Source organism: Ochotona princeps, chromosome 2 (assembly GCF_030435755.1).
Source record: "Ochotona princeps isolate mOchPri1 chromosome 2, mOchPri1.hap1, whole genome shotgun sequence".
Lineage (NCBI taxonomy): Eukaryota > Metazoa > Chordata > Mammalia > Lagomorpha > Ochotonidae > Ochotona > Ochotona princeps.
In genome coordinates, this window is record NC_080833.1 from 92,560,128 (window position 1) to 92,579,428 (window position 19,301).

Genomic DNA, 19,301 nt, shown 5'->3' on the forward strand with positions numbered 1-19,301 from the left:
TATACATTGCACATCAGCACTTTGATCGATCAAACAAGTTGCTTTTTGTTTTGAATGATTTTTATAATACACATCTTTGAGTATATTCGCTGGTAGCAGTGTCTGTATTAACTATATGATTCACATTTCTTTAAGTTTCAAATATCATTTCAGACATAACCAGATATTTGTGTTTTTAATTTTTGGGGAAAAAAAACGAAGGACAAAACTTATAGTTTGGTTCATGTTTAAGAAAACCTAAGTGTCACACAGAGTCTCTGTACCCAGGAAAGTAACATCTAGTTGCAGAGACATGAACACACATGAATAATTTTATAGTAGTATAAAATGTGTGTTTGTGGAAGCAGGAGAAATGTAGTTACCTCAGATGGGCTCATTGAGATCCAGTCTACAGTAAATGACACCAGAATGAGCTTTTTCTTTTTTGATTGATTGATTTATTTAAAAAACAAAAGTGAGAGGGAGAAAGACAGAGCTCTTTTTATTTACTGGTTCATTCCCCAAATACCTGCAGCAGCCAGGACTGAGCCAGGCTGAAGACGGAAACCCTGGCGTTGTAAGTGTCTCACTTGGGTGGCAGGAGCCCAGGCATCTTTTATGTGCAGGGCACTAGATCGACAGTGGGATAATGAGTACCTAAACCAGTGGCTGTATGGGATATCAGCTTTGCAAGTGGTGGCTGGGCCACACACTGGCCTCTTGAGTGAGCGCGTAAGAGGATGAATTAAAAATAATCAGGCACGTGGAAATAATTACATTTGCAAGAAATGTAATTGCCTATATGAAAATATAGTAAGAAATTATTACCTGGAGAGATGGTGGGATAAACCTATGTAGGTTCTCTTTAAACCTTTATTTACTTGAAAGTCAGAGAGCAAGCTGGTGAACAAGTAGCTCCCATCCACAGGTTTACTTCTTAAATGGCGACAGCAGCTTGGGCTGCACCAAGACGAAGTCAGGCACCAGGAATCCATCTGGATCTTCCGTGTTGCTGGCAGGGGACCAAGTACTTAAGTCATCTTCTTTCCCTTATGTATTAACCGGAGACTGGGTCAGAAGCAGAGTAGCTGGGACTGGAACCAGTGCTCTGAGATGGGATGCCAGAGTTGCAGACAGTGGTTTGATTCCCTGTGCCATGACGTGGGCTCCTCATTCTACTTCTAGGAATTGGAGGATTTTAATTAGGGTGCATAAAGTAGCAGAAGCTGTGCTCTACAAAGATTATGTGGAGACTGATAACATAGGTAGTAGGGGAATTAAATTAATAAAGAATTAGAATGTAAAAAAGCTCTGGTGATCATCAGGGGATGTTACATTGAAGCCATGGGCTAGGGTGCTGCTGGGTCTTAGGATGGAATTAGAAGAAACACTAAACTGTCAGGAACCCCGGAAGCTTGCTTCCCCACATCTCCTTTCTCTCCTTCCTCTTTCTGTACATTTTCTTTATTCTCTCCTGCCTATGTACTCAGTTAATGATATGAAAGATGACCTTACCATATTTCCTTTGAATCTCCTTTGTTAAAAAGCTCAGGTTAGACTCAGATTGCTTGAATATGAAAAGGTACATTGGTGGTTACCTTGGGACAGAAAACAGAAATGAGGAGTGATTGTTCTGGGATAGGGAACTACTAAACTGTACACCTTTAAAATGGATAGATATATGTTAACTATTGTGTTTCCTTCAGCAATCAAGAAAAAAGAGTTGAAGCTGAACAGTTACTTTTTAAGCAGGAGCTTTCTAAGCAAGGCAGTGGGCTGAGAAACTGAGATGTTATTGAATTTCCCATGGCCTCTAAATCCTCTGGGTAGTTAAGAATATAGTCATCTGTTAAAAGTGAGAAAATAAAGTGAGATTTGAGTGACTTTATAGAAAGTAGCCATGTTTTAGGATAGGGAGAAAAGGCTTACTTGTAAAGGCGAGGGAGCAACATTGAAGCACAGTGAGTTAACGCTGCTGCTTGTCCTGCCAGCAGAGTGCCAGTGGAGTCCCAGCTACTATGCTTCCTACCCAGTTCCCTGCTAATGCTCATTAGGAAAACAGTAGATGAATGACCCAACATTTTGTGCTCCTGACACACATGTAGGGGACTAAGAGGCTAAAGTGGGATTCCTGGCTGCTAGTTTCAGCTCACTTCAGACCTGCCTGCTGGCTTTGGAGGAATGAAGCACAGTGGAAGCTCTCCATTTCCTTTTCTTCCTCTCTTCCTACCTCACTTTAGATAGATAGATAGATAGATAGATAGATAATTTTTTTTTTTTTAAGATTTATATATTTTGGGCTTAGCACAATGCCTCAAATGCTATATCCTCACCTTGCTGGCACTGGGATCCTATATGGTCCCTGTTCATATCCAGGCTGCTCCACTTTCCAGCCAGTTCCCTGCTTGTGGCCTGGGAAAGCAGTGGAGGACTGCCCAAAGCCTTGGGACCCTGTACCCACCTGTGAGACCCTAAGAGGCTCCTGGCTTCAGATTGGCTCAGCTCTGGCCATTGCAGCCACTTGGGGAGTTAGCCAGTGGATGGAAGATATCTTTTCTGTCTCTCCTTATCTCTGCAAATCTATCTTTCCAATAAAAATAAATAAATCATCTGCTGCTTCCCTTGGGCTGTATTAGCAGGAAGTTAGAATCAGAAGTTACTCTGACTCAGAATGTGGGCACACCAAGTGATGTCATTTTTTTTTTTTAATTGGAAAGGTAGGTTTACAGAGAGGAACCATCCACTGGTTCACTGCCCAAATGGCTGCAACAGTTGGAGATGAGCCAATCCGAAGCCAGGAGACAGGAGCCTCCTTTGTGTCTCCCACATGGGTGCAGGGTCCCAAGGCTTTGAGCTGTCATTGACTGCTTTCCCAGGCCACAAGCAGGGAGCTGGATGGGAAGTGGAGCAGCTGGGATTAGAACCAGCATCTACATGGGATCCTAGCCACTGAGCCATCACCCTTGCTCCAGATGATTTTACAAGTACTTGAATCACATGTGGAAGACCTAGATTAAGTTCCAGGATTCTTTGTTTGGCCTAGCTCAGTCTTAGATGTAGGCATTTGGGGAGTAAACAGTCAGTGGACTATTCATTCTCATTGTCTGTTTGTCTCTCTCTCCCCTCCCAACCCCGTTCCCCAAATAAATTGTAAAATTAAGAATCCAAGTTAGAGGGTTAATATTAACATTGAAGGCTGAAGCAGGAGTCTTAACACAAAGCAGGGGTAGGGCAGGCATAGTATCTTAGACGGCTAATCCTCTGTCTGCAGTGCTGACATCCCATGTGGACACTGGTTCATATCCTGCCTGCTCCACTTCCCTTCCAGCTATCTGCTTTTTTGTGGCTTAGAAAAGCACCAAAGGATGACCCAAAACCTTGGGCCCGTGCACCCCTGTGGGAGACCTGGAAGAAGCTCCTGGTTTCTGGCTTGAAATCAGCTCAGCTCCACCATTGCAGCCACTTTGGGAGTGAACCAGTGGAGGAGGATCTTTCTGTCTCTCATCTCCATATGTCTTTCTTTCCAATAAAAATATACAAATCTTTAAATGTGTGTGTGTGTGTGTGTGTGTGTGTGTGTAAATAGTAACAGCTTGACTTAGTAGAATTCAGGCAGCTTTCTCTTTTGTTTGTTTGGTTAAGATTTATTTAAAAGGCAGTTACAGAGAGAGTTGGGGGTGAGGGGAGGGCAGAGAAGAGAAAGAAATCTTGCATGCTGTGTCCTGGCTTACTTCCTAAATGGCTACAGTGGCCATGATGGCTAGGCCAGGCTTATGCCAAGAACTTAGAACTCCATCCTTGTCTCCCACAGGTATGTTTGGGACCCCTATTCTTGGGGCCGTCTTCCCAATGCTTTCCCAAAGGTATTAGCAGGCAGGTGGGTCAGAAGTGAAGTAGCCAGTACTTGAACCGCCACACATACGTCCCAGGCAGCAGCTGAACTTGCTGCACCACAACTCCAGTCCTTCAGGCAGCTCTTATAATCTGGACTGAGCATATTGAATGTCTGTTTTAGGTTCCAATACATATGAAGAGGCAGCTGCTTACATTCAGTGTCAGTTTGAAGATCTGAACAGAAGAAAAGATACCAAGGAGATCTACACTCACTTCACCTGTGCCACAGACACCAAGAATGTGCAGTTTGTTTTTGATGCTGTTACAGATGTCATCATTAAAAACAACTTGAAGGAATGTGGACTGTATTGAAGGGTGTGAATGTTTATACAAGGTGAAATTTTGAACATTTCAGTTATAGTGCTGTAGGACTGTTTTCTTGGCTTTGTAGACTTTTTCTAATCCAGACTGTTCTTCTCTTCTAGTTTCTGTGGTGTGGAGTGTTGAGACCAGACATCTGTGGCTGTCTCGTGGGCAGTGCAAGCATGGTGGGACCAGAGACGGCGGCAGCACGTGGCATCTTGGCACTCTGCAGCACAGTCTTCTCTGTTAAGGAGCTTACGTGTGACCTGACATGCTCAAAGCAGACATTGGAATTGGGCAACTGTAGAGCATAATTTGACTATCGAGACATCATTGGGTTTTGTAATTCCGAATGTTTAGGGCAGATGTGAAGTTTGAGGTGCTGCATTCCAGAACTTCAATATGTAGCTTACTTGTGTTTCCTTCTTAACCAGCCCCTTAATGGTTCTTTTTTAAATGTTTTTGTTTCCTCAAGAGAATAGCTTCACTAAATTTTTTCTTTGTTTGCGAAAGAATATTAAAACACAAACTATGCACATGATGTGACAAAGATCATCTTGAAAATATTCCTCTTAGTAGGAACTCTTTGTTTTTAACTGTTGGTATGCTCAACATATAATATTTCTGTAATTACTTAAAATAATTCTTTCTGGTTATTGGGACTGTAAGTACAGTGTCTTGGGATGAAGCTTTTGTTACTGTCCTACTCAGAATACAGTTACCATTTCTGAATGGTATTTACCTTGGAGAGCTGTGCAGCAAGTGTCTAGCTTTTTTGTTTTGTTTTGTTTTGTTTTTTCTTTTTAAACTTATGGTTGGAGATTAACTTTGTTCATGCTGTTTACCAGATTACTAGATAAATGCTCATGTAGTATGCTAATGTCACATTCAGATACAGACATCCCAGGCTGACTGCCAATTAGGAGTGCAAATTGCTAAGTTCCAAACAAAACTGGTAGCTTTCTGCTACAAGTCTACTAAATTGACTGCTTTGATTCTTGCTTGTTTGTCTCTGTCAGGGAATTTTGTAGAGATGCCCCTCATTTTCCATCTTCATGGTCTTTTCTGTTTGGAGACATTTTAAGATTAAGAATGCATGCTTTTACTTTGTAAATGTGGTGCCAAATCCATGTTTGCCATTGTTTTTACTGTAGCAATGTTAATTGTTATAATTCTTACCTAGAATGTTCTTTTGCTGAAAAACTATTGCTTTTTGGACTTTTCCCCCACTTTGTCATGTGTACAGATTTTAATCTGTTATAGTTGGCAGCAGTATTAAAATGGTGAGTAAAGAGTCCAGGTTTGCTCCTGTTTGTAACTAGTGCTTTCCAGAAATGCTGTCTTCTGTTTCCTTTTGCCGCTGTTAAATGTGGTTTGGCCTCTGTCTGACAATGGGTGCACAGCAAAGGTTCCCTGAAGGTCTAGCTCTTTGGTGAGAGGATTGTTGCATCTTGGCCTTTGAGGGATTTATGTCGTATCTCTGGACCAGTGACATGCAGTCCTAATCCGTCTTCCAGATGTGCATTAGGCTGTGTGGGCAGCTGAACTCCCTTTAGCATGTAGGTCCTTCTCTACAGTGTACTGCAAGTGTCATTTGAATGCTCCCTTGGAAAAAGAGCATGAATTTTTAGCATTTCACATCAGTCGTTTCAACAGTGCCTTTTGGGTGCCAATCTTTTTTGGATTGGATTCTTTTTCACCTTCTGATATAACCATTTACTATTGCAGAGGGGGGGAAAGCCAGCAAAAACCTTTGGTGAGCCTTAGAGCTGCTTCAGAAAGCAAACCACAGTTCAGTGCCTTTGTGGTAGTTGATTTTTCTTTTACTTGGTTGGAGAGGGAAGGTTGGTAAGAAACACAACTATGCAGCTATAATTGTGTTATCTAGCAAAACTTTTGTTAGGGGAGATGATGTGAAAGGAAGAACATTTTCAACTTCAGTTGGGAAATTTCTTGTATGTCCATAATGTAAATAGGGTGGATAGTTCTTAGTCATTTTGAATATATGTTTTCTGTATTGTATTCTGTAATATAGAATCATATGGAAATGAGAACTGATGAAATACCATTTTCAATTGTAGTCTTTCTTTAGTCTGAGCTAACATGGTGTTGAAAATTTAAAATAACACATATCAAAAAATTAATTTGCTTTGAAATGCATTTTGTATTTTTCATTTGAATATGTCTGATGTGTCACTTTTTTAGCCCTTCTGCTAAGGAACAATAGTAATTCCCCACTTGTGTGCTTTTACACCATTTACATTTGTTCTTACCCCACCATCCAGAATAACTAAATGCACATTTTGAGGGTGAAGGAATGCAGTTTGAATCAGTGGTTTCCAAATATGACTTAAATCAAAATCATCTGGATGCATCTCAGAGCCGGACTGTTGGCTGAAGGTCTGGCAAGCCGTAACATTTAAAAGGTGATGCTGATCATCAGTCAGAGCTGCAAGACACTAATCTGTGTTTTCAATGGAAAGAATCTAGGGGCTCCAGAGTGTGGGGATAAAACATGAAACATGGAATCCACTGGCCTGAGGGAAAAGGATTGCTCTTCGCAATCAAACAAGTGTTTTGAGGGGCTTGGGGTGGATAATGCTTCAGAATTTAGATGGTGAAAACTTTGAAAGATCTCTAAGTCAGCATATCTAAAAAAGTTAAAGTTTATTGAAGGTGAACAATAAATAGGTCTAGCAAGAAGGATGGCAACAATTTTGTTGACAGGCACATCTCTTTATCTGGGTGAAGAGGCAATCTCCTTAATGGGCAGGATTCACTAAGCCTCAGCCTCACAGCAGGTCGCAGGAAAATCCCAAACACCTTTGGATCTTGGTATAATGTATTTTAATCTTAGACAATTAGAATTTTAAATCTCTAGTTCAGTTTATCACCTTAGTTTTTTTACTGCTTATTTTTCACAAGGTGTTGCAGTCAAAGAATAGATGGGCCTTTTTTAAAAAATGTATTGCCTTTTTAAAATTTTCATGTATTTGTGCTTATATATGTATATATATTAGACTATTGAAAAGTAACTGTTGATTTTTCTAATTCATTCACTCTGTAATATAACCTGACAACCTTCTCTGGCCTATAGCTGTGACTTTGGACATTGGTTAGTTAGCCTATTACTTCATATATTTATCTGTTTGTTAAGCATATGTGATGTAGTTCTGGAATTTCCTGTTGCAGAGCTTGCTGCTGTATCGTATTTATTATAAGAGATAAAATCAGTTTTTTTCTCAAGTTAAAAATTTACCTTTCCAGATGTATTTAAAAAAAGGGGGAATCAGTCACCTAAAACTGCAGTAAGTTCATTTAGTCTTATTACTTAATGGAGTCTTTCCTTTCCCCCATGTGATACTGACTTGAAGAACAAAATTAAGTCAGTTTGCCAGTACTGCTGAGTAAGGGTTATATTCTATTTCAGACTTTGTAATGCTAGTCTGAGATCTGACTCAGACAGCCACTCACTCTCCGGAAAGCTCAATTACCATCCTATTTGGTTACACCATTCTAAAAAAGCAGGCTGCCTGGAGACCTGAGATGCAAAGTTAGTTTTGGTGTTAACTATTAGGAGAGTTAAACAAAGGTTTTATGAAATATTAGGGAACTAATTTTCATGGTAGACAAAGTCTTTTTCTTCAGCTTTTAAAATTCTCTCCCTAGTTTTCTCATTAGCTTTTTTAGTTACTTGCACTGAGGACAGCTTGCTTTAGAACAAGCCAGGGCAAGACAGTTTTATGCTGACATTGTGTCAAGCCTAGGGCTGAGCTGCTTCAAGTATTTTCAAGAGTAAGAGGTCAAAAGGAATGTTACATAGCAATAGATAACTTGGAGTACACAGTTCATCTATACAGATTGGCTGCCTAAACTCCAATAAATATTTCTAAGCCAAGTACTGAGATGAAATTCCTCAAGCGATTTTGATGCAACCAACGTGTATAACAACTGAACATGATCTTTTATCAAAGATTAATACAGATACTAAAGATAAATTACATCAGAACACACAAGACCTCAAATTCACTAGTGAATGATTCTTTTTTTATTTGCCAGTAAGACAGAACCTTTTGTGAATGCATAAGTGCCTGCCATTGTATGGGGACTGTTTGGTCAACGACATTTCTGCATTTTAGAAATATACTATGTAGTTTGTACAAATTTAAGAGAAGAAATGGGGTATCTAGACATTTTTATTTCATTTGTTTTAGCACATTTATTTATACAGTGAACATAGAACACATCAAAGAAAATGCTGTGGTAGAGGTGACTGTATATACAATAACAGGAATATTCACTGTAGAGTTGGTGGATAAAGCAGAGCAGCTAGCTCTAAACTGTAGAAAGAAAATCTTTGCAAATAGCTTGGTAAGGGGAATGAATGGGGAATCAAATCTGATCGTTTTAGTGTACCCAGTGTTAGTACTTTCTCTTCGTAAAATATAGCCGGCGGCATGGCCTAGCGGCTAAAGTCCTCGCCTTGAAAGCCCCGGGATCCCATATGGGCGCTGGTTCTAATCCCGGCAGCTCCACTTCCCATCCAGCTCCCTGCTTGTGGCCTGGGAAAGCAGTTGAGGACGGCCCAATGCATTGGGACACTGCACCCACGTGGGAGACCCGGAAGAGGTTCCTGGTTCCCGGCATCGATTCGGCGTACCGGCCCGTTGAGGCTCACTTGGGGAGTGAAAAACATCGGATGGAAGATCTTCCTCTCTGTCTCTCTTCCTCTCTGTATATCCGGCTTTCCAATAACAATAATAATAATAATAATAAAAAGAATTTAAAAGAATAATTAAATACTAATACACTGTGGGCATATTCCTTCAGCGTGTTAACATTTATTATGCTGGAAGATCTTTGACAGCTGGAACACAATTGATCTGTCTTGCTGTCCTCTACAACCCTCCCTCTACAGATATTCTCCAGACAGACGTTTTACTAAGAGGTTTAAATATACATACATGTAAGACAGTTTCCCAGTCAGTGGAACAAACTACAAGAAACTACCTGTTCTTCGAGTTTGTTGTTGGTCATGTAGGATAAATGTCCTGACACTTCACTTCGCAGCGCTGAGCGCCCATATTCCTTGCTTCCAGCCAGCCACCAGATCTTGTGGGAGCCAGGCTCTGTTTTCACATCCCTCATTGGTTAACCAGAGATGGACTAAAGTATTCCAGCTGTGATGCCCTATGGTTCTCATCAGACACAGTACTGTATTTGGAGATGCTTTGTGGATGTTCTTTGGGATACTGAGGATTATACTACTGCCAAAAAGAAGTATCCTGACATAGCACCAACAAGTGTATTCATTTTTCACTGGTGATCTTTGATCTTCAGGTTCTCCATCTTCATTCTGAGGACCTAAAATGAAGTGTAAAGCTATAAACCCTTCTAAAAATTTCAAAACAGCATGAAAAAGGTTTCTGGCGTATGTTTTGGTTCAGTTCTTTTTCTTCTTTTCATACTAGAGCTTGCTTTTTCAGAGCCAGAAGGTAGATAAGTTCCATTTTCCAGTCTCCTATCTGACCTCATAGAAACATCTTCACGCATTTTCCAAGCAGGACTGTGGGAGGCTAAGGTACCCTTGCTGTCTCTGGTCCAACACTAAGGTCCTGCTGGCAGTCAGCTCTGGGGCTGTGCTGGGAGGAGAGGGCAGCGGCCGGTCAGAGCTCTTCACCCAGCATGGGCGACACACTTTGGTCTATGGCTTATCTCCTGTTATATAGAGTGGACATTAAATGCTGCTGTGTCTCATCTTGGTGATGGGGGGGCATGTAAGTGAATTTTATTATCACAATAGGATCCATTGCAAGTAAATGTTTCTTTTTATATTGCTCTCATGACTGAATTATCATGCTGCTCTTATCCATCCACAGAAAACAAAGCACATTTGCCATTACAGTCGTATTTTCTTTGACATTTGCCATTTTAATCATTTTTTAAGAGTATAGTTCAGTAGCATTCATTGCAATCACACCATTGCTCAGCCATCCGCATCACTCTTCAAAATTTTTATCTGCCTGAACTACAGCTCTGTCGTACTTCAAAAAAAATCACCCAGGGCCCATTGCAATAGCGTAGCAGGTAAAGTCCTTGCCCTAAATGCGCCGGGATCCCATATGTGCGCCGGTTCTAATCCTGGCCGAACTGCTTCCCATCCAGCTCCCTGCTTGTGGCCTGGGAAAGCAGTCGAGGACAGCCCAATGCATTGGGACCCTGCACCCGTGTGGGAGACCTGGAAGAGGCTCCTGGTTCCCAGCTTCAGATTGGCTCAGCTCCAGCTGTTGTTGTTACTTGGGGAGTGAACCATTGGATGGAAGATCTTTGTCTCTCTTCCTCTCTGTATATCTGACTTTCCAATAAAAATAGTTTTAAAAAAAGATACTGGGCATCAACACCAATATTCATCTCCAGTGCAATTACACCAACAACCCTGATCAATATGTACAAACTTTTGAACGACTTCAGCCGGTATATGATCTAGCTTGGAAGGATGTAATGTTACTGTTAGACAACACTCTGTGTAGGCCAGTCTCCCAAGGGTTAACTCCACAGCTTAGCATGTTTCTAAGGGGTAAGAGAATGGGCAGTCTTGGCCTGATACATTTAGCCCCTGGCTTGAATGCAAGTTCCTCTTCCTTACTTCCCCTTTGTTAAGATGCCCCCAGGGGAGCTTAGGAGTTGCTTGAACATTGAGATAATACTGGGAGGGACTAGGCAGACTATAAAAGATGCAGGCTGACCCCAAATAAATGGCATTCTGTTTACAAGAGTGACCCACTGCATGTTGTCTTGTGTGTTGTCTTTTTGTAACCCTAGTGCCTCCGCTCTGCTCGGGGTACACGGCGAAGCGGGCGTTGCCCACAAATGGAGGTTCCAACGAAACCGAGAAAGAGAGGATATGACGAAGGGTCGTCCCGGGAGGCTGGCCAGCGGATTAAGGTAAATGAGACGTAAGTCTCTCCTAAACTGGTAGGAGAGGGAGTTTTATTTCGAAATAAAGTCAGGTTTTAGTTTTATTTTGAAATATAGTTAGGGTTTAGATTTATTTTGAAGTATAGTCAGGTTTTAGATTTATTTTGAAGTATAGTTAGGTCTTGGTGTTTAATTTATCCTGCGAAAAGGACGATAAAATGAGTTCTGCCTTCTCCCAGGATAAACTGGTCACCTTCTTGAAGAACTTTTACATCATATGGGGAATGCTGTTGGTCAGAATAGGATGACCGGAAAATTAAGCAATTCAAGCAAGGTTGATTAAAAAAAAAAAGAAGAAGAAAGGAGAAAAAAAAGAGAAAGAAAGAAACGTGTTCTGTAACTTAATTTAAACCTAAAGCATGAAGTGAACCTATATACTTGTTTTACAAAATATCTCCAGGTTAAAGTATGTCGAAGAAGAGGTTAGAAGTAGCAAAAATTTAAGAGTTATATGTCTCTGTTCTGATGTGTTTGGTGTTTATGCATATGTTTATTTAGTCGTATTGTTGCTGCTCTACTATTTTTGTCCGGACAAAAACTAGATTTTGTTTTAATATTCTTTCTCCAGTTCTATCTTTGTCTTGAATTGTTAAGTTGTTGTTCTTGTTCTGAATTGGGTGTGTGTGTGACTGACTGACGAGATGGGACGGGCCATGACTGACCCCCTTTCTCTCTCCTGGTAAATAATTTTAGAGAGGTCTAACAAATTTAAAGGTTCATATGACGTTTTCTTGCTTTTTGATCTTCAACTTACAGTGTTGTCTTGCCATTGATTAGGTCTAGCATACAGTATTTGTTAACATGTTCAGTTAAATGCTAAAGGTACTTTTTGTTTAACTCATTTAGACCTCTAAATTCTTCAGAGTTCTGAACCAAGTCTCATGACTTTGAGGTTTCTAGTAGGATCCCTGGAACTCTCAAAGATTGAGACAAAAATTTAAATAGTGTAATTGTCATTTAAAATAATTTGGATTCAATATTATAAAATTATGCTAAATTTGTTGCATCATATATGCTATTGAATAGATGAGTACTTATGCTCAATGGTCAAAATGTTGCCTAATAATGAAATTAATCCAGATTGTTAATTACTTGTGTTCTTACTTACAAGGAAGTATGTGAACTTTTGCCTTACAGGAAATCAACATTCTTTTAAATTGTATAGTGAAATTGATTATGATGTGTATAATTTCTGAATTTTGCTTTTAAGACAATGGAGTTGGAGTCTGATTCCTTGTGAGAAACAACAGTGTTGTAACATCTCTTTTTAATTGTTAACTAACTTTGGTAAATTCCTAGGTAATCTCCCAAGACAACAGCCAAATTTTTTCAGCTCTCTTGACTTCAACAAAACAAAAGCTAAGGAGAAGCTCCAGGCCCTCAAGCCATACATAAAACAAGGGAGGGGCATGCATGGAGTCTGCCCTTTGAAGAATTTGGGGCTTTGACCTTGTCCCAGTTGTAGTGATTCTTATCTGAAAAAACTTCTCTTTCCTGGTTTTGAGGTGGGTTCATGTTAAAATGTGTTTCCATGAATTGGGAGAAATGGTTGAAATTTGCTTAAAGCCATTGTTTTTGAAGTTTTTGAAGTATGCATATGAAGAACCTGGAAGTTTTCTGCCTTTTGTGATTCCGCCTTAATGGCTGGGCTGGGGGAGGTGGCTGGGAGACCTAGGTTAGTTTGAATAAACCACCTTTTTGCCTTAGCACAGACTTCAGGCTTGATGATTATCTGGGGATTTCAGAAACCGGCACAACACATACATAAAAATGCTAGTAAATATCTAAAATAGAAATATCTCTAATTTTGAAAGCTGCTAAAAAATTGAAGCATTGAACTTTAGATAGTCTCTGTTTAATTGGTGACTTTATCAAATGTCTATCCAGCTTCAGTATGCTCTATTCTTCTTCCAATATTTGAATTTGTTAAAATTCTCAAAAAGTTACGAGATTATTTTATGCATTAATTCCTGTGTTTAATTCTCATGATCTAAAAGAGCTGTGTTTTCAAGGGTATTTTCTGTTATGTATTTACTTTCAAATGTTTGGGTAATCATTTACATGTGATAAAACACTGCGTGTTGTCTTGTGTTGTCTTGTGTGTTGTCTTTTTGTAACCCTAGTCCCTCCGCTCGGATGGGGGTACGCGGCAATGCGGGCTTTGCCAACAACTCTGACTTCCTTAGAAAGAGAGAGGGTGCTGGAAAAGGCTCGCAAGGCTGGAAACAGTCATTATGCAGCTCAGGGGAAAAGCATCAGAGACAAGGCAAACATCCCCATTGGAGCAGAGGCAATCCCTACAAAGAATTCCAACTGGGACCCACAGGACTATAGATGAGTGGGAATGAAATCACTTCATTTATTGTGTATTGGAAGGATTAAGAAGGGCAAAAGTTAAGCCTTTGAACTATAGCCAGCTCACCACTGTTTATCAGGGGGAGAATGAGGCACCAATGACCTTTCTAGAACGCCTCAAGGTGAAGTTCACCAATTTAGACCCAGATACAGTGGAGAGTGGAGCAATCCTCAAGGACAAGTTCCTTGTGCAGTCTGCCCCAGATATCAGGAGAAAGCTCCAAAAGCTTATGGCAGACTTTCATAAGTCCTCCTTGGACCAGTTGATCCAGGCAGCCAATGCTGTTTACTATAATCAAGACTTGGAAAAGGAAAGGCAGAAAGACAGACGCCACAGTGAAATGCTTTCCGCTACGAGTGCATCCATCTCAGGACAAAGGACTCCACAGTGCTGCTACAACTGGGAAACCAGGCCGTTTTTGGAGGGAATGCCCTCGAACCACAGGCCAGGAGTTTTCTCCGGGACCATGTCCCATCTGCAAGGGGAATCATTGGAAAATGGGCTGCCCCCAAATCTGGAGGGAGCAGGGGTCTGCTGACCAGGACCCCCAGTGACGGGTCCCAGGGACTCCTATGCAGGCTCCCACCACCTGGGTTCGTACTGAGGAGCCATGGGTCTCCCTGATGGTGAGCTCTGAAAAGGCCAATTTCTTGCTGGATACAGGTGCTCAATTTTCTGCCTTGCCTTTCTCTCCTGGGCCGAGATCCGTTCAAAGTAACAGTATGAGACACCTCTGGCCGTGGGCTTGTACTTGGGGATATCTCCACTTCTACCACTCTGTCCTTGTTATTCCAGAGACACCGGCCCCTCTATTGGGGATGAGATATATTGGTGAAGGTTCTTGTAGGCTTAGTCTTAGACCCTGATTTACCTCCTGGGGTAAATGTTGACTCTATGGTCTAAGGTCAGTACCCCCTGTCAACCAGATTCTGCAGAACCAACCTGGAACCACTGGAGGATTTAAAACTGCTTTTTAAAAAGGCACCTAACAGATAAGTGCTTTCTATGTCACCCCCACATCTTGTCACTCGATACCATCATTGCAGCTAGCAGGATGGGGCCCTAACTAAGAACATTATCTTGCTGGCTTATAGAATCAGGGCCATTGATGAGCAGGCTTGTCAACATGAGGTTGTCAGACAGAGGCCTAGGTCTAGCACAGTGCAAGGAACAGGAGCGAATTTTTCACTCCTGGGCATAAGCTTTTCTAATGGAGACATCCCAGAGGCGTGGAAAGTCTCAAGTGTTAGCCAAGTGTGCTGATCTCACCCTCATCTCCTTCGTCTGTGGTCTTCAGTGCACACCTGAATGCCACAGGCTAGCCATAGATATCATTTCAGTGCTCCCAGCACATGCTATTCTGACAAATGTGTCCAAATGCAAAACCAGGATATACTTGAACTGGCAGGAGTCCCAGAACTAGCATGGTGCAGGAAATGGGAGGCTGAACAAAGATATTTCAGTCTCTGCCACCTTAAATACTGGGATTCCATTGAGCATCAGAACTTGCTACATCACAGCCTACCTGCCTGCTTTGAGCTTTTGAATGGCGAGAATTAGCCTTTGGGCCCTCTTTGGATCTGTGCTGACTCCTGCTCCACATAGAGCACGCAACTGGCTTCTCAATTTTCTTATATTTGTTTCCTGATTAGGGGTCTTCAGACTCCAGGTGGCCTTGAACATGCAAACTTGTATGACAACCAGACCAACTTCTGCCATGGCAACTTGGATGTCCCGGACCATCTCTCTGGATCCCACACCTCTAGGGGTCCCTTACCCAAAGGACACCCAATTTCAGCAGGAAGCAGCCAGAAGACATTGTCGCTCTGTACCCCTACAGAAGTAGGGCATGGGATTTCAAGAGGGGGTCTGAGACCATCCAGGCCTGCTAAGGTCTTGGCCACACCTTCAGGTGGGCGGCACCAGCATTGCCCACCCATTTTCTAACTAATTAAGAGACCACCAATGGGGAACATCTTGTAGGTTCCCCGCCCAACAAGGAGGGATCAGGGAATGCTTAAAATCCTAAGATCTTTCCTCAGACCTTTGGTGTCTCTCTCTCCCTCCTCTTTCGAGAGGCACCCCACCTCCCGGCTTCCTCTCCGGGAGTGCTTTTCTCTTACCTCTCCCTTCCCTGCTCACCTGGTCCCTTCGCAAATAAACTTTTCTGTCTGCAATAAATAAATAAATAAATAAATAAATAAATAAATAAATAAATAAAATAACCATCCAGAACCTGGTAACCATCATTCTACTTTATGTCACTAGGAATTTGACTGTTCTGGGAACATCATTTAGGTGGAATCATACAGTATTTTTGTGTCAATCATGCTGTATTTTGTTTAATGAGTAAACTGCAATGATTGACATTTGGTTCATTGTCATTAGTTTCTTCATTCACACTCTGCTAGTGGGGAGTACATTGCAATTTCTGTGCTCTGAGGGTATGAAAAGTAATGATAGCTTCAACAAAGAAGCAAACTTATAGCTGTTTTTATATTTTGTCAATTTCTATGCTACTTTCACATTCAGTTTTGAGAACTTTTTATTTAGCTTGCAGATAATTTAGCTAAATAGCGCAAGTTGCAGGTGGCGTAACTAAAAAATGACTAAGAATTTGGTTGGGAATGGGAGGAGTTTAGAATGAGAAAAGGACTATCATACATGGTGGGCTGTTGATAGCATGCTGTCTGTACCACAGAAAGACTGCTAATTCTGAATTTGTAAGGCTTTTTAAAATATATGTATATAAGATTTGTTTGAACATCAGTTACAGAGAGACAGATCTTCCACCTTGCAGGTTCACCTCCTGAAATGGCCTTAAGGGCTGGAGTGGGCTGGTCTAAGGCTAGAATCTTCTGCTGGATCTTCCACATGGTACAGGGCCCAGGGATTTAAACTGTCTTCCACTACTTGCTAGGCACTTCATCATGAAGCTGGGTCAGAAGTAGAGCAGCTGAGACAAACTGGTGTCTACATGTAGCACTTGCTTTACCTGCTATCCCACAACGCCAACCCAGAAAGGCCTGTTTTAAAGATGTAGTAGTTCTTTCTTCTAGCAGTATGATCTTGATGGAAACACTCTACTTCTCTGGGTCTCTGTTTTCCATGTAGAAATTGCTGATGATGCACCTGGAATAATTCTAGGTTCCTTCTGACTTGAATATTCCAAGAACTATGGTTGCAGTGCAAGAAAATGGGATTGAATATGTGTTTCCAGAATCGGCACCATGACTCAACACAGGTCAATCCTCCACTTTCAAGCACTGGAATCCTGTATGAGTGCCAGTTTGTGTCCCACCTGTCCCACTTCCTATACAGCTCCTTACTTGTGGCTGGGAAAGCAGTAGAGGATGGCCCAAAGCTTTGGGACCCTTCTGCCACATGGGAGGCCTGGAAGAGCCTCCTGGCTCCTGACTTCAGATCACTTCAGCTCAGCTCAGCTCTGGCCTTTGTAGCCACTTGGGGAGTGAACCAGTGGATGGAAAATCTTTCTGTCTCTTCTTCTCTGTATATCTTTCTTTCCAATAAAAGTGAATCTTTAAAACAAAAGAAAAAAGTCCCTGGCTCCTGGCTTTGGATTGGCCCAGCTCTGGCCATTGTGGCCATTTGGGGAGTGAACTAATGGATAGATGTGCACCCTTGCTCTCTAAGTCTCCTTCTCTGTAAATCTGCCTTTGTAATAAATAGGTCTTTTTAAAAATGTGTTTCTGACCTTGCTAACAAAATAGCAATTTTGATGGCTTGTAAAGTGTGACAATGCATGAAACCCAGCAGTACCATGTAGTACATGTAAAGTGAGGCAAAAAGTGAGAGAGGAAGGCAACAGGATGTATGATTTGATTTTGCTTTAAGCTTTTTATAGCCATTTTGTACAAAGCATTTTTCATGCATATCATCAAAATGTCTACAAAATATAAACAAGTCATTGGTTCACATGCACTAGCTGTAGTAGAGTAAACTTTGGGAAGTTTTGTGAGCCTGACAAGCGGTTGAACTGGGTAAGGGTTAATGCCTCTTGGGGAAACTATCCAACACCAGGGTGAGGCACCCTGACCTTTATGCAGAGACAAGCCCAGTTGAGCACCGAATTTCAGAAAATTGCTTTAACTTTGTTCTAAATACAGGAGGAAGAACAGCTAGAGCTCAAAAGGAGTATTGCACACCAGAAGAGTTTAGCTGGAAACCCTTCTTGGTGTAAATCTGATCTCAGTGAAAAATAGCTGTGTAACATTGATGTTGCTTGAAGCGCTGTTTCCTCAAGTGTTCACACAAGGTGGCTTGTATGGGTTTGTTTATACAACAGGTAGGAATTGGGACATCTGCCAGAAAACTAAAATACAACTCTGTTTTGTTTTGCTAGGGATTTTTTAGTTGTGCTGCTGAAAGACCTGTCCCACTGGCCTCTGCCTACAGCAAAGGGCAGGCTGTCTGAACATCCCTCACCAAGGATTCTGGGTTAGACTTTCATAGTTTGGCCCCAAATCAGCTTTTGTCTGGATTCAGAGATCAAGGAAAAGTTCACAAAAGAAGCAGTCCTTCACTTTGAGGGAGCATGGGGCCATCCTGTATGGAAATGGAGTAAGTGCTGTAAGTTATGTCCGGAGCCCCAATAGTTAAGATTATGGTGGTAAGGACATACTTACCTGGACGTCAGAGCCCCAGAAAGCCAACAGATGGAGCTGTGTATAGTTTACTGGTTTTCTTTATTTCTCTGCATTTTACTGTGCATTTAAAAATACTTTTGTGAACAGTTGCAGAGTGAACCAATGTATGGAAGATATGTTGTCTCCCTCTCAGTGTGTGTTCTTTTATATTACAAATGGAAGTAAATAAACATTTAAAAACTATACTTGAAAAACAGGCCCATAGGTTTCATCATCATATTGCCAGAGACTGATGTGATCCAGAGTCAGAACTCTTTGTGTGTGGTACGTGTGATAACTTGGAACATGTAGAGGAGTGGCCAGATAACTCTTGGTTACCCAAGTTTTTTTGTTTCAGTGCTTTTTAAGGGTGGTAGTGGGGTGGGGTTAAGTTTTTAAATTGACAATAGCCAGAAGAGCATCTCTGGTCATTCTCCTCAGCTGTTTTCTTTTTAGGAAATCGGGAACAGTACTAAATAAGTCCAGCTGAACAGCTGTAAATGATCCTTGTTTGAATTCTGGACGTGTATGGTTCTTCACGATTCACATTGCTGGGTGTAGCCTGGGTGTGAATGGGTGTTCCTGGCAAGGAGCAGATTTTTGTTTTAATTGACACTGTGTATTATGTGTAGATCTTGGATGCCAAGTGCTTTCCTCACTGGTAGCTGTAAATGCCAAATCTATACTTGACTTCACTATCTCCTGTCAAGAAAAATGCATGCTCCACTTCCCCTCGGAGGATTTCAAAAAGGAATCGCTCCCCTGCTGGTCTGTTTAGGCAGATAGTGCTTTCCACCCACGTCACATGGACCAACTGCAAAGATCTTCAATGCCTAAAGGAAGCTCAGCTGCCTTTTTTCTGCGCTGATCATGCAGTAGCTGGAATGAGAATTCTAGAATTGCTCACTTACTTTCAATTCTACGAAAGTGGCAGCAATAAACCATCCATGTCTTTCAGGGGAGTATATTGACGTCCTCCAGCTTAGCTAAAAATTATCTCGGGTTGCTGAGCAATTATTTTTAGAGATAAAGGGAGCCTAGGGGCACAGAGATAATTTGTGCTTAATAAAGATGATCATTCTTGAATGGGTGCCTCAGAAACAGCAAACTCGTATTTCCTATTTAGTGATCCAGATCTCTGGACT

At 41.5% G+C, this 19,301-nt stretch overlaps 1 protein-coding gene across 1 annotated transcript in view; it reads left to right on the forward strand.

Moving 5' to 3' along the window:
* Positions 1-6,244, forward strand: part of GNAI3 (G protein subunit alpha i3) — a 42,331-nt gene extending 36,087 nt beyond the window's left edge. The window contains exons 8-9 of the mRNA XM_004581966.3: positions 3,995-4,207; positions 4,299-6,244. Of these exons, the coding sequence (XP_004582023.1) occupies positions 3,995-4,185 (191 nt within the window). The 3' untranslated portion in view covers positions 4,186-4,207; positions 4,299-6,244. The remainder of the gene's footprint in view (positions 1-3,994; positions 4,208-4,298) is intronic.
* Positions 6,245-19,301: the final 13,057 nt, after the last annotated feature.